The sequence below is a fragment of the Miniopterus schreibersii genome (genome assembly GCF_964146895.1).
Source record: "Miniopterus schreibersii genome assembly, chromosome: 3".
NCBI classification, from domain to species: domain Eukaryota; kingdom Metazoa; phylum Chordata; class Mammalia; order Chiroptera; family Miniopteridae; genus Miniopterus; species Miniopterus schreibersii.
Genome location: NC_138103.1, coordinates 65,136,743 through 65,158,172, shown reverse-complemented (window position 1 = coordinate 65,158,172; position 21,430 = coordinate 65,136,743). Strand labels below are relative to the sequence as shown.

Genomic DNA, 21,430 nt, shown 5'->3' with positions numbered 1-21,430 from the left:
TATTTTCCAATTTTGTTCTTTTTTTCCCTAAAACTCATTTGGCTATTTTAGATCCTTTGCATTTCTACACAAATTTTAGAATTACTTTGCCAATTTCTACAAAAATAAAGCCTTGCTTTGGTTTTGGTTGGAATTGTAGTGAGTCTGTAGAGCAACTGAGACAGGTTGACATCTCAGCAATATTGGGTTTTCTAATACAAGAACATTATATATCTATATCTATTTAATTAGGAATTCATAATTTCTTTTTGTAGTGTGTTGTAACTTTCAGTGTGAATATCTAGAGAGAATTTTTATGCTTTTTAATATCATTGTAAATAGTATTTTAAATTTCAGTTTTCAATTGTTCCTTGTTAGTATAGAGTATATGATTAATTTTTGCTTATTGACCTGTATCTTGTGGTTTTGCTAAATTCACCTATTCTAGCAGCTGTTTTTGTAGTCTTTAGGATTTTCTGCGTGCACAGTAATGTTTTCTGTGAATAAACAAAGTTCTTCCTTTTTAATCTGAGTATGTTTTTTTCTTTATTTTACTGGCCAGGGCCTCCAATACAGTCATGGTGATAGTGCACATCTGTGCCTTGTTCCTGATCTTGGGGAAAAGCATTCAGTCCTTCACTTTTAAGTCTGATACTTGCTGTAGGTTTTTCATGATGCTTTTTATCACATTGAAGACGTTCTTTTTCTACAACTGATGGAGAGTTCTTGTAATGAACAGGTAGCACATTTGTCAAATGTTTTTCCTACATCTGTAGAGCTGATGGCATTTTCCCCCTTATTCTGTTAAAATGGTGAACTCTACTGATCGATTTTTTTATTGTGGTAAATGCACATAATATTAAATTCACCATTATAACCATTTTAAAGTATACAATGTGGTAGTATTAAGTATGTTTACAATGTTGTGCAACCACCACTATCTAGTTCCAACATTTTTATCACTTGAAAAGGAAGTCGCATGCCCATTAGGCAGTCCCGCCCCCTTCACCCCTTCCCTGGGCCCCTGGCAACACTAATCTGCTTTCTGTCTCGATCTGCCTCTTCTGGATATTATTATAATAGAACCATTGTGTGCCATTTGTGTTTGGCTTGTTTCACTTAGCATGTTTTCAAGGTTCATCTACATTGTACTGTGTATCAATGCTTTTCTCATGGCTGAATGATATTCAATCATGTGGATATACCACATTTCACATTTTGTTTAGTCATTCACCTGCTAATGACCGTTTAGGTTGTCTCCACCTTTTGGCTCTTGTGAATACTGCTGCTTTGAACATTCATGTAAAAGTTTTTGAACGTCCTTTATCAATTCTTTTGGGTATATACCTAGGAGTAGAATTGCTGGGTCGTATGGTAACTCTCTGGTTAACTTTCTGAGGGACGTCAAACTGTTTTCCACAGCAGTTTCACCATTTTCCATTCCCACCAGCAACAGTGTATAAGGGTTCCAGTTTCCCCAAATCATTGCTAACACTTGTTATTCTTTACAAGTTATAGTTATCCTAGTGGGTGTGAAGTGACCATCGCATTTCCCCAATATGCTTGTTGATCAGTTGTTTATCTTCTTTGGAGAAAAATCTATTCAAGTTCTTTGCCTCGTTTTACATTTGGTTGTTTGTCTTTTTGTAATTGAATTGTAAGAGTTTATTATATAATCTAGATAGTCCGTATCAGATATATGATTTTAAAGTATTTTCTTCCATCCTGTGGGTTGTCTTTTCTTCTTGTTAGTGTCACTTGATGTATAAAAGTTTTTAATTTTGATGAAGACCAATTTATCTATTTTTCTTTTGTTGTTTGTACTTTTGGTGTCACATTTAAGAAACCACTGCCAAATCTAAGGTCATGAAGATTTTCTTTTAAGAATTTTATAACTTTAGCTTTTAAATTTAAGTCTTTGACCCATTTTTTGGTTTTTATATATGGCGTGTGAAAAAAGAGTCCAACTTCATTTTTTTGCACATTGATTGACTTTTTTTGAACTTTAAAGGTTTTGTTTTTGGGTCATTGTTTTTGTTTTGCAATATCTTACTTTATATATAACAGTGGTTTTCAAAGTGCAACTTAAGATCAGTAAGTAGCATCAGCATCTTTTGGGAACTAGTTAGAAATGCAAACTCTCAGGTCCTGAAATCTGTGTTTTAGGCAATTCTGATGTATGCTAAAGTTTGACAGCTGCTGGTGTGGAGCTCCCTGGAAAGACTCCTATATCTAACTTAATTTATTACAAACCACATCATATGAGGTATGAAGAAGCGATCAGTCATGCCCCCAGCTACTGTTACCTTGGAGATGTTTCATGATGTAGCATGGGAAGTGCCACGCTGCTGAGCAAATGTCAAACTCTGAGAAGGAAGAAACCTTCTAGAACACCTTCTAGAAGCCTTCTAGCAGCTTTCTAGAACACCTCCTTTCACAGCTTCAGTAGCCAAAGGCAGAGGGTTAAGACATCAGAACCACAGAAGGTGCAAATGCAGGGCCCTTGGGCTTAGCTGCAGCCTGGAGGCTCCTTTAGCTAGTTAAGAAGTAAAAGCCCAAGGCTTAAAAGCTGTCCTTGAAACAGAAGTACCAAAAGACTGAATTTAGCAATCTGGATTTGATGCAAGAAACTCATACTCCTGTGTAGACCTGACTGTAGAGAAACCCAAAGAAGTCTTGGCAAATAGACAGTTTCCTTAGCCACACTGGGATCTGGAAGCTGACATGGGGCCCCTCTCGCAGTGTTGGTCCTGTGGCCTTGTCTCTTGGGTGCTCCTAGAGAGAGGGAGACAGAGAGCTAGCTCTGGTGTCTCCTCCTCTTCTTGTAAGGACACCAGTCCTCTTGGATCAGGGCCTTACCCTTATGACCTCATTTAACCTTAATTACCTCCTTAAAGGTCCTGTTTCCAAAAACAGTCACCTTCGGGGTTAGGGCTTCAACATATGAATTTATGGGGAGGACACAATTCAGCCCGTAACAGTCCTTATTATCCTATTCTGGATTATTATAGCTTTTTACTGATCCTCATTCCTCACTCCCTTGAATATGCAACAGGATTTATCTCAGTAAAAGAGCACTTGTAACATACAGTCTTATTCAAAATCGTCAGTCATTCCCAGTGACTAGAATTTCACCACACTCCTTCACCCTGCGTTTGGTTGGTTCCCTGGTCACAGCCTGCCTTGTCAGCCCAAATAACGCTGTTTTCTTCCCCGACCCCCACGCCTTTTGAATAATCTACTTCATTGCCTTCAAGCATCCAGTGTATGTTCCCAACTCGAGCCTTCACTCCCATTAGTCTCTCTGGAATAGCCTCTTTTCTACTTATTCAATCCTCCCCTTTTTCCCAAGTGCCACACTCCCTCTCCTCAGTGACATCTCCCACATCGCTTCCATCTCCACCCACAGCGATCTTTCTCTCTGGGCTTGGATTATATTTTCAAAGTAAGTGTTAACACACCTCCATGTGTGTATGTCTGTGTCCCCAGTGGAACTATCTGAGAGCCAGTACTGAAGATTTTACTTTTCTGTGTCCTCACAGTGCCTGGCACAGTGGCGGGAACTCAAACAATGCTCTAATTGGGTGGGTGGGTGGGCAGATGGAAGAGAGAGAATGATATTCCTTTGATAAGGTTTTCTGAGAATTTTAACTTTCATCTCCTGAGAAAATGTCTATAACCCTACCCAAGTCTCTTTATATCACATCAACATTTTAGAATCCTGTATAACCCTCCTCACTGCCACAGAATTTTATTGTTTGTTTGCTCTCCCCTGCCCCCAATAATATTCTGAACTCCATAGATTGAAGAGACTGTTTGTGCTCTGTTCCTCAGTGCCTAGTTAGCATTAGGTATGTGGTTACCGCTCAGAAATATTTGCTGAACAAATGAATGAGTGGATCACTTTGGCATCATGTAGTGCAATGAAATCTTTTGGAGCAGATGGTATGCCTAGTAAAGTGTTCATGCAGGCAGAGGAGGGCCTGCTCAGAAACCTGAACCTTTTTATTATTATCCATGAGGCATTTAGGAAATGTCATACTAATTCAGAAATGGATGTGCTTTGCTTTATATATTGTATATCTTAAGTCAAAAGTGGTATGAATTAATCATTTGCACCCTGACTTATACTACCCAAAACCTAAAGGTACTTACTCATAGACAAGAGTATTTATGCAGCCACTTAGGCCACTGTTTTTTTTTTAAAGCAAATGTTCAATCATTTGACAAACACAAATTTATTTTGCCAGACAATGGATTTGTTTGTCCTTCCTCCCTCCTCCCTCCCTTCCTCCCTCCCTCCCTCTCTCTCTCTAAGATTTTTTATTCATTTTTAGAGAGAGAGGAAGGGAGTGGGAGAGAGACAACCATCTATGTGAGGGGAACATCGATCGGTGCCTCCTGCACGTCCTGGCACCTGGGATTGCGCCCTCAACCAGGCATGTGCCCTGACCAGGAGTCGAACCGGCAGCTCTTCGGTGCACAGGACGACGCCCATCCAACTGAGCCACAACGGCCAGGGCTCGGTTTGTTTTCTAAATCTAGATTTTTCACATGGGAAGTTTTCTTGAGGGCGGTAGAACCTGCAGTGACTTCCACTACCTGTAGAAGTTTCAGGGTCTTCCATCTTCTGTCTTCTTTCTTCCTCTTTTAATCCTACCATCCGTGCCTCGGGAGGCACTGTCTAGTTATTTTACCGGCTCACTGTCTTCTAGGTCCCTGTGCCTTTGCTCATGCTGTTTTCCTGGCTTGAAAAGTCCTCCTGGTCAGGTCCAGCTGACGTGTCCCCCCCCCCCCCCCAGCAAGCCTTCCCAAGTTGTCATTATTACTCTAAAGAGTTGACAGTCCACTCACTTTTGCTCTTATGCCTCGACCCTCAGGCATTTACCCCCTCATTTCTTGTGAGTCTCTTCTCCCTGAGTGCTTTATAAGCACCTTTAGAGCAGGACTGTGCCTTGTGTTTTATTTGTATATTCTTTTATGCCTGATACTCCTGTGGAATGGATATACAAGATCTTTGGGAATGAATGTTCTATCTCCACAGCCTGACTGTTTGGGTCCAGGAGGATTCTGAGGCAAGCAGCGAGAATATTCTGGAGTTCCTCGGGGGGTAGATTACTCCCCCCGTGGTGTTTTTGTTAATAGGAAGAACAGATGACTTTTGTACAGGGGCTCAGGGCCCAGTGCTCAGTGGATCCCGCGTGTGATGATGTTGACTGCAGGACGTTGGATGTTGGCTGCATCTCTGCTTCCACCTTCTCTGTTTGCATATTCTGCAGCTGGCATGGGAAAAGTGCCCTCTGGGCCAAATACTCTCCTAAATGTCATTTGGTCTGTGGCAAAGGGTCCAAGAAGTGGCACAACTAGAGTCAAAAATATAACTCATATTGACTCTCGTCAAAGAGCTGTATCTGTAACCACCCTTCGTAGGAATGTTTCACCGTGGCAGTGGCTCCGTGTCTTTGTTTCTCCCTTTATTTTGCCCCTGTGCCTTATGTCGCTGTGTGTCTGGTTCTGTAAGTATTTCCTTTGTAAATGTGTATGCATCTAGTTTCTCTGTCTCTATCTCTGATTTTTCCCATCTTTAATTTTTTTCATCTTTCATCTTCTGTCTGAAGGAAACAAAATCAGTGGAAGTCCATCCATAAAAGAAAATATGTTTAGCGAAAAGTTTTTTGAGGCGCGATTAGGAAACATGCTTATTCATTTACATCAGCCTTGCATTCACTGCTGGGCTCACTGCCTTATCTCTGTCACTCTACGCTCACTTACAGACTTCAACAGGTACGCATCTGCCAGAGCTGTAAGCAGTCTACATGTACTAACATTATTTCACGTGTACACATTTAAATAATGGTATTCTGAAGTGTTAGTGTGGCTTGTTTAGCCATTCCCTAAGTGTCTGATGTTTGGTTATCCCTAGTTTCATTATTGTAAATAGCATTGCTATAAACATCTTTGCATAAATTATTTTATTTTGTTGAATTCTTCTGATGTAAGGGAAGATTATTGGGTCAAAGGCATTCACTAACTTTAAAAACTAAAAACATAAAACTCTACACAATAAAAGGAAAAAACCCCAAACCCTTTCAATTTTGAGTTACTGCAGTTAAGGAAGAGAAAGGCCAAAAAGAGGAAGAAATGGGGAAAAATTTATTTCATTTATTCACAAATACTATGTGCCAGGCACTGTTCTAGGAATTTGGGATCCATCAGTCAATTTAAAAAACACAAAAAATCCCTGCCCTTATAGAGCCTATATTCTAATGGGAGAAGATAGATAATAAACATAAAAATAAGTGAACTAATTATGCAATAAGTTTGAAGGGTGTAAGTGCTATGGAAAAAGGAAAACTAGGCCAGACTGAAGGGAATCAGGAGTGGCTGGGGGACAACAGGGGGATGTGGGCTGACATTTTAAACAGGAGCTATTGAGTAGAGACTTAAGGGAAGTGAGGAAGCTAGCCATTCAGAGCCAGCAAGGAGGTCAGTGAGTGGCTGGAGCAAGAGAGATGAGGGAGAGAGAAGAAGGCTCAGGAAGGTTGGGCAGGGGCCACATCAGGTAGGGTTTTGTAAGCTCTTGTAGGGACTTCGACTCTTAGGCTGGTCCCCAAAGGAGGCTGTAGACGGGCTGCTCTGGACTCACCTTCTTTGAAAAGGTAGATGCGGGGTCTGTCCTTGACCTTTGCATTCAAGTCTCTGGGATGGGACCAGGGAACTGTTGTATTCCAGACAAATTCTTCAGGGTGATTTTTTTTTTAACCCTCACCCGAGGAGATAGAGATATATATATTAAGAGAGAGTAGAAGGGAGAGGATGGGGAGAGAGAGAAACATTGGTGTGAGAGAGACGCGTCGATTGGCTGCCTTCCCACACCCCCCAACCGATGCTGGGGATCCAGCCTGTCACCGAGGTACGTGCCCTTGACCAGGAATCGAACCTGAGACCCTTGGGTCCACGGGCTGATGCTCTCACCACTGAGCCAAAGCAGCCAGGGCTTCAGGGTGATTTTGATGTGCCGTTAGGTTCAGGACTACTCTTTCAGTTCAAAAATTCCACGATTCTAAATTTACAGTAATTTAATAAAAGAAAAAAATTCCCCAACTGTTGGTGATTTAAAGACTTTGGAGATTACCAGGGAAATGGAAGTACAGAGGGTCAGTGACTTGTCTGGGCTCATACAGCTAGAAGAGGCAGCATTAGGTTCTCCCTCTGAGTTCAATGAGCCTTCCACAGCCGTCCACCCTACCTGGCTACCTAATAAACTGTATCACATCACTTATCAGGTGGTTACATTTCCAGTAACTTCCACTATTAGGAATGTAGTTTGAATCCAGAAGCTCTGGAAGGTTGATTGGTTGGTTAAATGTTTGGTTATCTGAAGATTAACCAGAAAGCCACTGTTGTTTTAACCTTTATGTTATGAATCATTCAGAACTTATTAATCACATTCTCTGCCTTTTTAAAGGAATTCTGGGAGAGTCATGCCATCTTAGAATGGGAGGGACCTTAACTGTTCAGAATCTTGCAGTGCCTCTGGGTCACGATTCTGAAATAAGCTCTTATTTGATATTAGTATAAAATCCACAAGCTATTCAGCTGACCCTGGACATATTTGAGGTTTAGTTTTTGAAGAAATTTCTGATTTAGTTCGCCTTCTTTTGATTTGTTTCTTGGACATTGACTGTAACTAAATTTTTTCACTTAATTCAATTTTTTAATAATGTTTGTTTTCCTGGCCTTTTTGGGTAACGCGAGCCTAAATTTTATCTGCAGTGTCTGAGCTTGGAGACTGCTGTTATCCTGGGATGCACTGAAATTGTGATGTGGGGTTTGGTCCAGAAATCAATGACACGAGCAAGCGCTTAGGCCTCAGAGCTAAGCTGGAGACTGATTTCAGCAAAACCATCTCTCCTCCATTTGCACACTCATATGTGTCCCAGTGACCATCTCTCCTCCATTTGCACACTCGTACGTGTCCCAGTGACCATCTCTCCTCCATTTGCACACTCGTACGTGTCCCAGTGACCATCTCTCCTCCATTTGCACACTCGTACGTGTCCCAGTGACCATCTCTCCTCCATTTGCACACTCATATGTGTCCCAGTGACCATCTCTCCTCCATTTGCACACTCGTACGTGTCCCAGTGACCATCTCTCCTCCATTTGCACACTCGTACGTGTCCCAGTGACCATCTCTCCTCCATTTGCACACTCGTACGTGTCCCAGTGACCATCTCTCCTCCATTTGCACACTCGTACGTGTCCCAGTGGCCAGATCTGTGCCAGCAACGGGCAGGTGCACGTTCCCACTGCAAACACTTGGTGCAGATTATAGGGCTGCATTATTTTTTCCCTTTCACTCAGCCAGAATTGGCAGCAGAAGCTGCGTCTGAGGAAAGTATTGAAACTATTGGCTCCTCAGGGAGAGGGAGGAAAAACATATACCTGGTGCATTTCCCTCATTCTATCTTCGAGCCCTGCAGAGGAGTCGCATTCAGTGAAAGGCACTGGTCCCAACATGAAATGTCCAATTCACATACTTAAGCAGCTCAGTGCTATCCACTATCGATCTTGAGGTTATCTACTCTCAAGGCTTCGTCTTTTTTTTTTTTTTTTAAATGTAGACAGTTCAACCTAAATTTGTTTCTGGATGACTTGTTTCTTGGGGATTGAGCCCCTAATGTTTTCCACCAGAAGACAGGTTGTAATTTCTGCTTTATCAAAGTCTTCTTGCCTCCAAAAGCCTCAGTGAGTGACTGGCCCTGTTCTCTTCTCCGGGTAGTTTCATTATAATAACTGTATTCCTAGAGAAACCCCTGAAAAAGTAGGCATGTGGCCTGAAAATTAACATGGCTGTTAATTTAAAAAAGGCTGCCATTGGTAGGCTCCATGAAGGATAGTGGCTGAAATGGGTATCTATAGGAGAATCCTAGATACGCTTTAGGGAGGATTCGTTTCTGACTTCACATGACATCAGGGATTGGTGTGGAGACTAGTGATTTTGTAATTTAACTTGATGATGTTTGCCCAGATTCTGAATGGTCCCTTGGAAGTAGAGCAGACGGCAGCCATCAGGTTCAGGCCTGTTTCAAATGAATGACTGCCCCTGTGTCTCGGCCTGACCACTGAATGTGGGGCTCTTAGGGGCATGGATAGGGCCCGGGAAGCATGGACGGGCAGCCTGGAAGGGAGCGGGTGGAGGCCGGGACACCCGGAGAGGGGGCTTCTCTGCAGCTGGGGGAGCGCTGCCCGCAGAGAGCCCTCGCTCGGCGCCGTCCCGTCGGGGCTGCCTCGGCTGAAGAGCCACCTTGCCCCAGGCCGCTGAGACGGCCTGCAGGTGACTACTGACCCGTGTGGGGCAGTAACGGCCGGTCCCCTAGCCCCACCTCGGGCGGCTGGCGCCCGTCCCGGCTTCAGGTGCCTCCCCGCAGGCAGCCTTAGGCTTCCAGCTGTTTCTGCCCCCCAATCGCTCCTCCCTCTCTGCCCCCATCCCCTCCCGACTTCCCCCTCCTTCCTTTCCTTCCAGATGTTGATCCCAAGATAAAAGTCGAAATGTTAAACTGAGAAGACAAACGCGGGTAGAATTTGGTTAGACGAGTGCTTTCTCCTCTGGGTGTCTGAGCTGGGGTTTGGGGCGACACCCGGCCTCCCTAGGACGGTGAGAACCGCAGGACTCCGTTCCGCTGGAGTCCTCTGTCCTCTGTCCTCTGGCGGGGCCGGCGCGCTGGCGTCCTTCCCGGGCCATCTCCCCGCGCGGGCGGGCGGTCGCCGAGCGCGGGGCAGCAGCGGCCCCTCCGACGCTCTTCCCCGAGCGGCCTCCGGCGCGTGCTTCCTGGGGCGCAAAGGGCAGTTGGGACTGTCCCGCCCGGTGAGGGGAGCGGCGGCCGCGGGGGCTGGGTGGGGCAGAGGCCGGGCGCGGCTTCAGGGGCGCCCAGGAGCGAGGCGGAGCCCCCGGAGCACCTCGCCGAGGGCCAGGGCAGCCGAGGGTTCCAGTGTCCCTTCCTCTGCAGGGTCCCGTCCCCGCGCGAACCTCCAGGGCCGAGGGGCCGTGAGACCGACTTCAGGGGTCGCCGTCCAACTCAGCCTTGGGAGCGGAGGCCCCGGGGCGGGGAAGCGTGGGGTCCTCCCTGAACTTCCCGGCGTCCTGGGGGCGGGGGCGACCGGGCCGCAGGGTCCCCGGGATTTCGGGATGGTCCTGACGTGCGCAGGGGCGTGTAAAAGGTGCTGGTGAGAGGCTCTGCGGGCTCCCCGCCCCGCGCCGCCCTTCAGGGCCCCGGGCGTGTGCCCCGAGGGGAGAGGGCGGGGCCGGGGCGCCGGGACGGGCGGAGGGGACGGGCCGCGGGCCGGCGGGGAGGAGGGGGAGGGCGCGGGGCCGGCGCGCGCTGGAGCCCCGCGGCCGGGCGAGCGGCAGGCTCGCCCCACCCCGGGAGCCGGAGCGGCGGGCGGGGCTGGGGCGCAGGGGGCCGAGCGGCCGCGGAGCGGGGGCACCTGAGGAGGGAGGAGCGCGCGCGGGCTGAAAGTGGGGAAAGGCGCGCGGGCGGGCGCCCTGGCCCTGCGGGCACGGGCGCGGGAGCGGGGCGGCGGAGCTGGGCGGCGGCGCGGGCCGAGGAGCCGAGCCGCGGGAGGAGGGGCAGGCGGAGCGCGGGGAGCGCGTTTGGGGCGCCGCGGCGGGGAGGGTGGCGGCCGCCGGTGCGCGCGGGGCGCTGTGTGTGCGCGCTCCGCGGCTCGGGGAGGAAGATGGCCCAGAAGGGAAAGTTGGGGTGACGCGGGCGGCCCCCGGAGGCTCAGCGGGAGGCGCCGTGGCGAGCCCGACGGAGCGGCTTCCAGACAGGCCGGGGGGTGCGCAGTCCCCGCGCCGCCGCCGAAGCGCCCGCCCCCTCACTGCAGGTGGCCGCGGGCGCGCTGGGTCACGGCGCCCGGGGCGCGGACGGGCGCGCGGGGGAGCCCGGCCAAGGGATGGGCTGCGCCCCCAGCATCCACGTTTCGCAGAGCGGCGTGATCTACTGTCGGGACTCGGACGAGTCCAACTCGCCCCACCACCCCGCCGGCGCGTCGCAGGGCCCCGCGGAGCCCCCGCCCGGCCTCCTGGTCCAGACCGACGCCGCCGACGCCGCGCCCCGGGGCCGGCCGCCCGGGCCCCCCGCCGCCCGGGTCCGCAGGGTCCGCGCCGAGCGGGGCAGCGCCGGCTCCGCGGCGCGGGCGGCGACCACCTGCGGGGGCCGGAGGCGCCACTGCTGCGGCAGCGCGGAGGCCGAGACGCAGACCAGCTGCTCCAGCGGCAAGGTGAGCGGGCCGGGCTGCGGGGCGCGGCGGCCTGACGCGGGGCCCGGGCTGTCACTGAGGAGGAGTTCACTTTCCATTCGTGCGGGTGCCGAGGGCCCGGGAAACCTGGGCAGAAAAGAGCCCTGCGGGGGTCCGGGCAGCCGGCTCTGGGGGGCGCCGCGCGGAGCCGGGCTGGCGGGCTTCTCCTCCAGGGCGGAGCCGGCCCCGGCCCCCGTTAGTGCCGGAGCAGGGCGCGTGTCCCCGCGTCGGGGCCTGGGTCCTGTGCCTGCGGGTGCGGGCCGGTGCGAGGACACCCTGGTGCCTCGGACTCAGAGGAAACCAGCCCAGCCGCACGGAGCCGTAGGCGCAGGCCCTGGGGACCTGTGAATGAAAGGGGGTGTCTGTGTCATGCGGGAGACCAGGGAGAGAAGCGGAGGGGAACCTGTTGTTTGTCCCTCGGTGGGGCTGCTGCATCCTGGACCTCACCGAGAGAACCTGCTTGACTGTGGAGGGTCAGCGGGGCCGGGTGAGGGGATTGGTTTCCAGGGCGGTGCAGCCGTCTGAAGATGACCGCTCCGCACGGACATCTGGTCTGTCAGGAGGGTGGAACTGTGAGGAGGGGCCGAACATTGTTTAATGATTAACGCAGTCACTAGATATTAGTGAATAGCAGAAGAAAAATGATTATTTTAATAGTGCCCTTCCGTATGTTCCCAAAATACTAACTTAAATCCAAGAGAGTTTTCATTGTGTAAACCTGGCCGCTGGGCCTTCTCTCCATGTAGCGGACAGGATGACTGTGGCAGTCCTGTTGTGCAGAGGGAAAATGCATCTCCGTGACTCTTAATGTTGGATAGAATCACAGCTTTTCCGTGGCCGGTGGATTACCAGGAGCCGTTCCGTTGATTACACACAATGGTTCATTTAATGCTTGAACAGTTTCAACACTTGGTCTACTGTGAGGAGCCTTCTAGTCTCCACTGGACAGTCAGCTCCCAGTGGAGGGGTGAAGAGAGGGTGGGCTTGTGCTGGCTTCAGTCTGGAAGACCAAAAGCTTCTTTTTGTGAACTTATTTTAGCAGCATCTGATTTTGTAACATGAAGCTTAACTGATGCTTATTTATGGTTGTAGGGCTTCTCTGGTAATAATTATATATGTGATATGATAGTATAATCATTATAATAAAAAACACCATTTGTTGAGCACCTACTATAGGCCAGATATAAGCTTTCTCTTCTAGTTTTTGAATGTTAACCATGTGATGATAGAATTTCCAAAGACTAGAGACCTGGATGCATGACATACAGCCTACCCATTGAGCATTTGTCATAGAGGCATGTGCAGAACACTGTGTTTTTCTTTTGTAAAGTTTTGTGGGGGTTTGTTGGTGGTGGTGGTTAACACACTGGTTCGTATAAAGTTGGCATTAGGAGAAATTTCAGGGGAATAAAATTTTATTTTTGGTGAAATAATTAAACTGGGATGTTACCTATAAAGACATCTTCTTGTTAAAAAGGAAATTGGAAGACATGAGGCCGTAGTTCAGAACGGTGACAAATTATGAACTTTGAAACTTTTTTTGGTTGCTGCAGAGAAATTGTGTATTTTGCCTTCCAGAGTAGCAGGGTTCCCAATTTAGTACTTGGCAACTCTAGCTACCCCATGTTTGTTCAATGAAAGGAAGAATAATGAATGAATTCATTCCCTATGTTTTAATATTTCCCTCAAGAGGCTACTTAGAGACCAACTGGAGTAAAAACTGGAGGGAAAGTGAGTCCCAATTATTAGCAGCTAGTATAAACTTGTATAAACATCATTGCTACTTGGCTGAAGTGCTAAAAGGCTTGACCTGGATTGGAATTTAACTCACTTTGCTTTATCAACAAGATTTCTAAATAAGAGCTTAATTCATTCCAAGCTATTACTAGGAATGTTGGGAATGAAACTGTTGGTTTAGTGATTCAGCACTAATTTGCATGTGTAGATCACAGAAACTATAGATTTGAAGTTAAATACAAGACCAAAATTATTATTTATACAAATCCTACAGAATGATTATTGCAGAATTGCTTTAATATATTTAATAGTATCCTTTTAGTGTTGGGATTTAGTGTTGGGATTCAGTGTTATTTATTTTTCAATCTTCACATGTTCCATACTCTTTTGTGGTTAAGGTAATTTTATTAAAATTTTGCTTTTATTTCTCTTTAGAATAAGAAGTCTTATACTTAAGAGTCTAAAACAGTTGCTGGTCATGACCTCCACTGCCCCCCTTTCCTAAAATTGTGAATGGAAAAGTAAAGTCTTTGCTATTTGGTCCTCTTTACAGCGGTGGGTTATAATAGTGTTTTTTTTTTTTTAAATTTCCTCTATGTACATCAATTATAAGCCATATCCTCATTATTTACTTGGTCTCCGGCATTCCCCAGAGTACAAAAATGTGTACTTGATCTCTCTTTCTCTCTTTTCTGGCAATAATTCATCTCGTTAAGCTTTTAGAATGATGAAGCATTATGATGTCAAATATGATGTCAACAGGAACCTTCCTGAATACCTAATTTACAAAAAAACCCCACATTAATAATTCATATGCAGTACAATGGTATTGTGTGGGTTTCCATTTCTGGTAAGAAGTTAGATTTGTCTCCCAATTGCTGTAAAAATGCAACTTCCTAGCAATTTGTCCCCCTCTTGTTTGCCTTTTTAAAAATAGTACTCCAACAGGAGAATCCTGCAGAATACTCACTCCTCATGTTTTTCCAGTTTTGTGATTCTTGTTCAGAAATCCTCAGAGGAGATGGTTGAACCTCTCTCTGGGAAGATCCAGGGTTTCTTACAAGTCTTTTCTTATACCGGCTGTTGCAGCCAGGGAGGCATCCGAGACCAGGCAGCCAGTTGTAGAAAAGTCTTTATTAACACATACAGTCAGTCAACTGGCAGCCGTCTCTATTAACTGTTTTGTGGATCGGGCACAGAAGATTGTCAGTTTCAAAATGATTTTGTGCTGATAGGCAGCGTCGCCAGTTCCCCCTTCTCCTCCATTCGTCATGTGGATTTATGCATTTAGCCAGCATTTATGCCAGGCTCTAGGGGTTCAGGGAATATCCATGGAGCAGAGCCTGATGAGGATGGTGAATCTCTCGCAAAAGGGTGTGTGTAAGCCAATGACTAATTACTTCTGTATTATCCATCCCATGGCCTCCCAGAATTAACTGTGTGTAAAGGGAAAATCAATAGATATTTTTCTGACCCTGTGGTAAATGATTTATGAGATTTTTATTTGGAGGAGGGGTAGAACTGTTTTGAAACTAAATCTTTAGTGTGCATGAGAATCACTTGGAAGTCTTGTTACAATGCAGATTCTGCCCCAAACCCCAGTTTCTGATTTAGTAGATCTTCGGTGGGGCCTGAGGATTTGGATTTTAACAAGCTTCCAAAAGATGCTTGTGGTGTTGGTCTGGGGGACCACACTTTGAGAACCACTGCTTTTAAATGCACTAAATTGACTGTTGACAGATGAATTAGGTGGAGCCACCTCTAGCAGAGCGTATAGCACCATATTGCATGCATTTGGGGTAATAGTTATAGCTCTGCCTTCACCTTAGTTTACTTTTATATGGTCCACCTCCATCTCCATTCATGAAGTCCAACTCTGAGCCTCCAAGGCTGGCTGGATAGTCTGTAAGGGGGCGAGTGCCGGACTGTGTGGCCCACTCTGGGTTCTTGAGGTTCGACTTCCCCTCAGCACCCACTGGGGTTTGCAGGTGCCAGTGTCGTGCTTTGCCATCAGGGTGCCTCCTGTGCCTCTGCCCTGCTGGAGCCGTGCCTGCGACATGGGAAGTTGCCAGACGAAGGAGGAGCTATAAACGAGGCTAATGTGCCGTGGTATAGACTCGTGTTCAGGCCTCAGCTCTTGGCATTCTGGCTAGACCTGTGCACCATTATTTTTAACAGAGCATAAGGGTTAGTAAGCCCAAGCCAGTCTTGCACGTTGATTTAGTAAAACTCAACTTTACTTTCTGCCATAGCTCATTTTATCACAATTTAGTCCCTCCCATTTCCCAACACAGTAATCATGGTGAGCAAATTTTCTTAATTTTCTTTAGTAGTTCCATTACTTTTTAAGGACTACCAGATAATTCTCCCTTTTGACTTTGTTAAATAAGTCCTCAAAATAGACAGTAACATAGTGCAAGCTGCTCACTTTTCAGGGATGATACTTCTCTTCTCAAATCCCACTCTGCTGACTACCAGGCGGGACAGGCCATGCTGGTGAGGGCAGGGCAGATCTTGTGGCACCAGGCTGGTGAAGGGTTAAGGCCAGGAATCAGAATAGAAGGAGGGGTGAGCCCTGCAGAACCAGGTGGGAAGACAGAGTCCAGAGTCTGGAAAGCCAGCAGAGTTGGGGAGGAGCAGGTGACTACTTTGGGGCCAGATGGGCAAGTAAAATCTGGAATTGAGGGACTCGGCAAAGGTGACAGCTGTTGAACCAGGTTGAGACTTCTGATTGGGGAACAGAAGCTATTCACTTCATTCTATTTGGGGCTCTCCTCTGAGTGTGAAGAGCTCGGGGACTGCAGGAGACACCAGTGACCAATCAGAGAGCTATAAGTAAAGCCTGCACCTAGGTGAGGCAAAACTAACCAACCAGGCCTTCCTCACACCCGATCAGATAGTGTCTGAACAGGAGACAGATTGCATATCCACAAGAGTTGAGTTGAAAATGAATCTAATGACTACTTCAGAAGTGTTAGCAGGATGAAAGAAAGTCATCCAATGATGCTGAAGCACCCTAAGACTAGAAAGAGGAACCTAGAAAAGGCAACAGGAGGGAATGGTTATGGGAGCCCGAGAAACCAAACCGACAGGATAGGGAAGACCCCAGACGCTGTGGTCTTATGGAGCAGCCCGGTGATTGGAGGCCTGTGGCCTGGCAGGGGAGCCAAGGGAGTAAATACTTCCCATTCCACTGTCCTCCCTCTCGTCCTCTCCAGCCACGCTGGAACCTCCTCTGGCCAAACACAGCTGGAAGCCAGAGGGCCAGGGAGCCCATTGATGGAGGCTTTCAAGAGCCGGGCGGAGAGTGTCCTGACCATACCCTGGAAGCCCCTCTGTAACAACTGTTTAAGATGTTTGGCATCATTAGAGATACCCTGGTAAGCTCAAATTGAGATGAGCAGTTTTGATGGTTGTTTAAAATAATGACTTTTTAATGGCCAAATTATTGTTTATGTTTCTTGTTTTGACTAATGATATAAAAATATGTGCTGTTATCTTGTTTGGAGACCTCTAAGTTATTGCTGAAAACAAATCCTCCTCTTCAGTTCACTCTCCACCCTGACTGCTCAGACTTTTCTTAGTCAGCTCCAGCTGCCATAACAGACCACTACGAACAGGGTGACTTAAACAACAGACCTCTATTTCTCACTTTTCAAGGCTGGGAAGTGCAAGATCAAGGTAGCCGGCAGGTTCTGTGCCTGTGAGTGCACTCTTCCTGGCCTGAGATGGCCATCTTGTGTATCTCCACATGGCAGAGAGCAAGCAAGTTCTGGTCTTTCTCCTCTTACAAGGACACTAATCCCATCATGGGGCCCCACCCTCCCAATCTCACCTAAACCTAATTACCTCCCAAAGGTCTCACCTGCAGATACCATCAGGGTTAGGGCTTCAACATAGGAATTTTGTGGGACACAAAAATTCAGTCCATGACAGACACGTTCCTATCATTTCCGCTGCCCCTTCCCACGGCCCTCTGTCCCCATGACCTCAAAGCCCAGAGCTAGGGGCGGGGTGAGGAAGGAAAGCCCTTCTCGTAAATGGGAAGTTCCCTAAATGGGTTACCAACTTATTCAGCTTATTACATTTTTGCTCAATTTGTACTTTCCTGCTCTCTACACCTCTCTACAGTCTCAAAAAGTTAATAAAAGTTACTATATGTTTATAGGCTGATATTTTCTATAAAGAATATATTTAAAACATTTTAATATTCAAATGTGTTCAAGAGTTTATTTTTAAAAAACAGGTGTTGCCCGGCCGGGCGTGGCTCAGCAGTTGAGCGTCGACCTAGGATCCAGGCGATCGGGGTTCGATTCCCAGTCAGGGCACATGCCCGGGTTGCGGGCTCGATCGATGACTCTCTCATCATTGATGTTTCTGTCTGTCTCTCTCCCTCTCCTTTCCTCTCTCTGAAATCAATAAAGATATATTTAAAACAAAACAAAACAAAACAAAACAAAACAAAACAGGTGTTAACCTTTATCCTACAGTGGAAGTCTTAGTAGTTTGTATATTTCAATGCAAAACACTGCTTTGTAACAAGTTGCCGCGTAGGTTCACGTAGATTTCGTTGTTGCCAGCTTCTTCACCATTTTTTCTTCTTTCATTGCCAGATAAAAGCCAGCTCTCACTCTGGATTTTGATCTTTTACTTTACCGTCAACTTCTTTCGCCTCCTTTCTGCCTCCTTGGGGACGGTGCACAGGAAGATAGTGTAGAAGCATGTGATTGCTATAATAAAAATCAGGAGACACGTTTACTTTTGGGTACTCCATCAATGGAAGAAAGAATACTTTGTGGTTATCTCTTGTTTCCAAGGCAATTCATATTTTCATGTATGGTTTCACATTTTGCAACAAGGCGTGTGGAATAGATATAAGAATATTACCTGTTGTTTAAGTCTTTGCTATTCGCAGAGCACTTTTTATACATTGTTTCACCTAATGTACACAAACCACTATGAACTACAAATTATTATTCCCATTTTACAAATGAGGAAACAAGGCTGCAAGAGGTGGAATAAATTGCTCAAGGTGAGAGCTGGATGAATACATGGTTGTCTGAATCCAACTTGAAGGTTCTTACCCAACAAGCTTTACTTCTGTTCACACAGGCCTGAGGGCCCAGGGCTGGCCCTGGACCTGCACAGTTATGTATGGCAGAGGGGCTAAACAGGTGGCAAGGGAGCAGTCGGGGGGCCTTGTGGGTGAGGTTTTTCCTCTTACATATCCATTGTCACCCCTCTGTTAGCTTGAACTGGAGCATTGTTTTGAAATGAGTGGAGAATGTAAAATGCATACAAAGTTGGAGTAGCTTTGTCAAAACATGTCATTATTTTCACTGAACACAGTACTTGGCACATTGTAAGTATCATACAAAGATTAGATGCTAATAATCCCATGGTTGCTATTATTTCTGTTTTGGTAATTAAAATGAGATTTTGGTTATTTGCATTTAGATATATATTTTTTTAATTTATCTTTATTGTTGAGAGTATTACAGGTGTCCCATTTTTCCCCCAAATTGACCCCCTCCACTTCACTCCCACCCCCTCCCCAGGCCTTCACCCTGTTATTAACTGTGTCCATGGGTTATGCATATATGCATATAACTTCTTTGGTTAATCTCTTCCTACCCTCCACCCCTTTCCCTCTTTCCTCTGAAATATGATCGTCTGTTGCATGCGTCAATGTCTCTGGATCTATTTAGTTCATCAGATTCTTTTGTTCATTAGCTTCTTAAAGAAGACCCTTCAACATTTCCTGTAGTGCTGGTCTGGTGGTGATGAACTCCTTTAGCTTTTCCTTGTCTGAGAAGTTCTTTATCTGACCTTCAGTTCTAAATGATAGCTTTGCTGGGTAGAGCAATCTTGGTTGTAGTTCCATGTTTTTCATCACTTTGAATATTTCTTGCCACTCCCTTCTGGCCTGCAAGGTTTCTGTTGAGAAATCAGCTGACAGTCGTATGGGTGCTCCCTTGTAGGTAACTAACTGCTTTTCTCTTGCTGCTTTTAAGATTCTCTCTTTGTCTTTAAACTTTGGCATTTTAGTTATGATGTGTCTTGCTGTGGGCCTCTTTGGGTTCCTCTTGTTTGGGACCCTCTGTGCTTCCTGGACTTGTAAGTCTATTTCTTTCCCCAAGTAGGGGAAGCTTTCTGTCATTATTTTTTCAAATGGGTTTTCAATTTCTTGGTCTCTTTCTTCCCCTCTGGCACCCCAATAATACGAATGTTGGGCGCTTGAAGTTCTCCCAGAGGCTCCTTTAACTATCTTCACATTTCTGGATTCTTTTTTCTTTTTCCTCTTCTGGTTGGGTGTTTTTTGTTTCCTCATGTTCCAAATTGTGGATTTGATTCTCAGCGTCCTCTACTCTGCTGTTGATTCCATGTCAGTTATTCTTCATTTCAGTGTCTGTAGCCTTCATTTCAAATTGGTACTTTATTATGTTATCGATTTTCTCAGTTATTTCCCTAATAGTCTGCTTAAACATCCTTATAAACAAAATCCTAAACTCTGTATCTGTTAGCTTGCTTGGATCTATTTCATTTAGTTCCTTTTCTAGAGATTTTTTTGTTCTTTCCTTTGTGATATGTTTCTTTGCCTCCACGTTTTGGCTGCTTCCAGGTGTTTGTTTCTGTGTATTAGGTAGAGCTGCTATGTCTCCTGGAATTTGTAGAGTGACTTTGTGTAGTAGGTGTCCTGTAGGGTCCAGTGGCTCAGCCTCCCCGGTCACCTGAGCTGGGCCTTCTAGGCGCTCCCCTGTGTGGGCTGTGTGCACTGTCCTGTTGTAGTTGAGCCTTGGTTGCTGTTGGCGTCCCTGGGAGGAACTGACCCCCAGGCCAATCGGCTGTGAGGACCAGCTGCAACTACAGCCAAAGAGCTGCTGTGCTGGAGACACCCCCATGGATCAGGATTTACTTCAGTGGAGCTTTGGTGTTCACCAAGTGCGCCCCTTGAGTGTCACTCATGGATGTGGTAGGGTTGTAATCCAGCATGGTCGAGTCTGACCACCAGGTGCACTGTCTCTGGGGCCTCCAGGGAGGTGCAAAGTCAGCCTGTGCCAGTGCCGTGCCCAGGGCCACCCAGCATGAGCTACATAGCAAACCGTAGTTGGCTGCTACTTGTGCTGGGCTTGGAGGTGTCCAGGAGAGGCCAAGCTCTGAGCCAATGCAGCTGCCGCTAGTGCCAGGCCTGGGGCTGCTTATCCAGCCGTATGGGGCAGCTGCTGCTTGTTTGAGAGATTTTAGGAAAGCCCTAAGCATGAGGCTCACGAGGCCACTTGCACAGAAAAGCCCCTGGAAATGGCCTGGATGAGCTGCAGGTGGGGAGGGGCGGGGCCTCCGGGAATCACGGGGCGGGGCCAAAGGTGAGAGTCAGGTGCTGGCGATTCAAACATGGCGCCTGCCTGCCGGCTGTGCGGGGAGGACTCGCCACAGGAGCCATGGCCTCCGCCAGCCCTTCTGCCTGGGAGGAAGCCGCCCTCCGCCTCTCGCCCGGATTCCAGGAAGGTCAGTTCCTCCCCGAGTGTCCCGGGTCCTTTCAGGCTGCTGCCCGGCGCTGGGCTCAGAGGGAGCGTCCGAGTGAGTCCGTGCCGGGCCCTTTAGAGGAGCTGCTGGGGCTCCCGCAGCCTCCGCGACCCTCAGCCACAGTCCCCGCTGGTTTCACAGCCCAGAGTTGTGGGGGCGTCTCTTCCCGGCCCTGGAGCCCTGGGCTGGGGGCCTGCTGTGGGCTGGGACCCCTCCCTCCTCCGGGAAACCCCCATCGCCGAGATGGGTTTAACCCGCGGCACTTGGTGTGGGCCTGTGGCCCGGGTCTTCGATTCAGCCCCAATCCGCCCGCGTCTCCTCCCCTCCTCCCGGTCTCGATGCTTCTTCAGCTCTCTGGTTGTGGGGCTTCTGTTCAGCCAGCTCTCAGGGGCCTCTGAGTGACGGTGGTTCTGTGTTTTAGTTGTAATGTTGATGTGGTTGCGGGAGGGGAGGGTGCAGGTTTTCCCTACGCCGCCACCTTGTTTCTCTCTAGATATTTTTGAAAGGTAATTTTTTTATTATTGGGAAATGTACCCAACTTTCAAGTGGATTGATTTGGCGAATGTAGGTGGCTGACTAGATTTACGAAGAAGACATGTGCATCATCCTGAAGCTTCAGGGTATTTCTGAAGCAGACACGGTAAAATCTTGCTGGTAGGACGCCCAGGATGGAGTTTGAGTCCATGACGGCTGGGCCTGCGCAGCTTCTCCCCGGAGGTTAGGGCGTCAGTGTTAACTTGGGGCGGCCCCATGTGGAACATTCTTCCTCGGTGTAACCGTGTGACCTGAAGCCTTGGTCTATAATTGGGCTTAAGGCCATTCTGCTTAGGCTCTGTTGTTTTGTATTCCTGCATTTCAGGTGCTGTCAGAGGTACTGTATGGTTAG

At 47.5% G+C, this 21,430-nt stretch overlaps 1 protein-coding gene across 1 annotated transcript in view; it reads left to right on the top strand.

Annotated features, from left to right (window-relative positions):
• The first annotated feature begins 10,777 nt into the window (after positions 1–10,777).
• Positions 10,778–21,430, top strand: part of PDE8B (phosphodiesterase 8B) — a 175,562-nt gene continuing 164,909 nt past the window's right edge. The window contains exon 1 of the mRNA XM_081133703.1: positions 10,778–11,265. Within this exon, the coding sequence (XP_080989829.1) occupies positions 10,939–11,265 (327 nt within the window). The 5' untranslated portion in view covers positions 10,778–10,938. The remainder of the gene's footprint in view (positions 11,266–21,430) is intronic.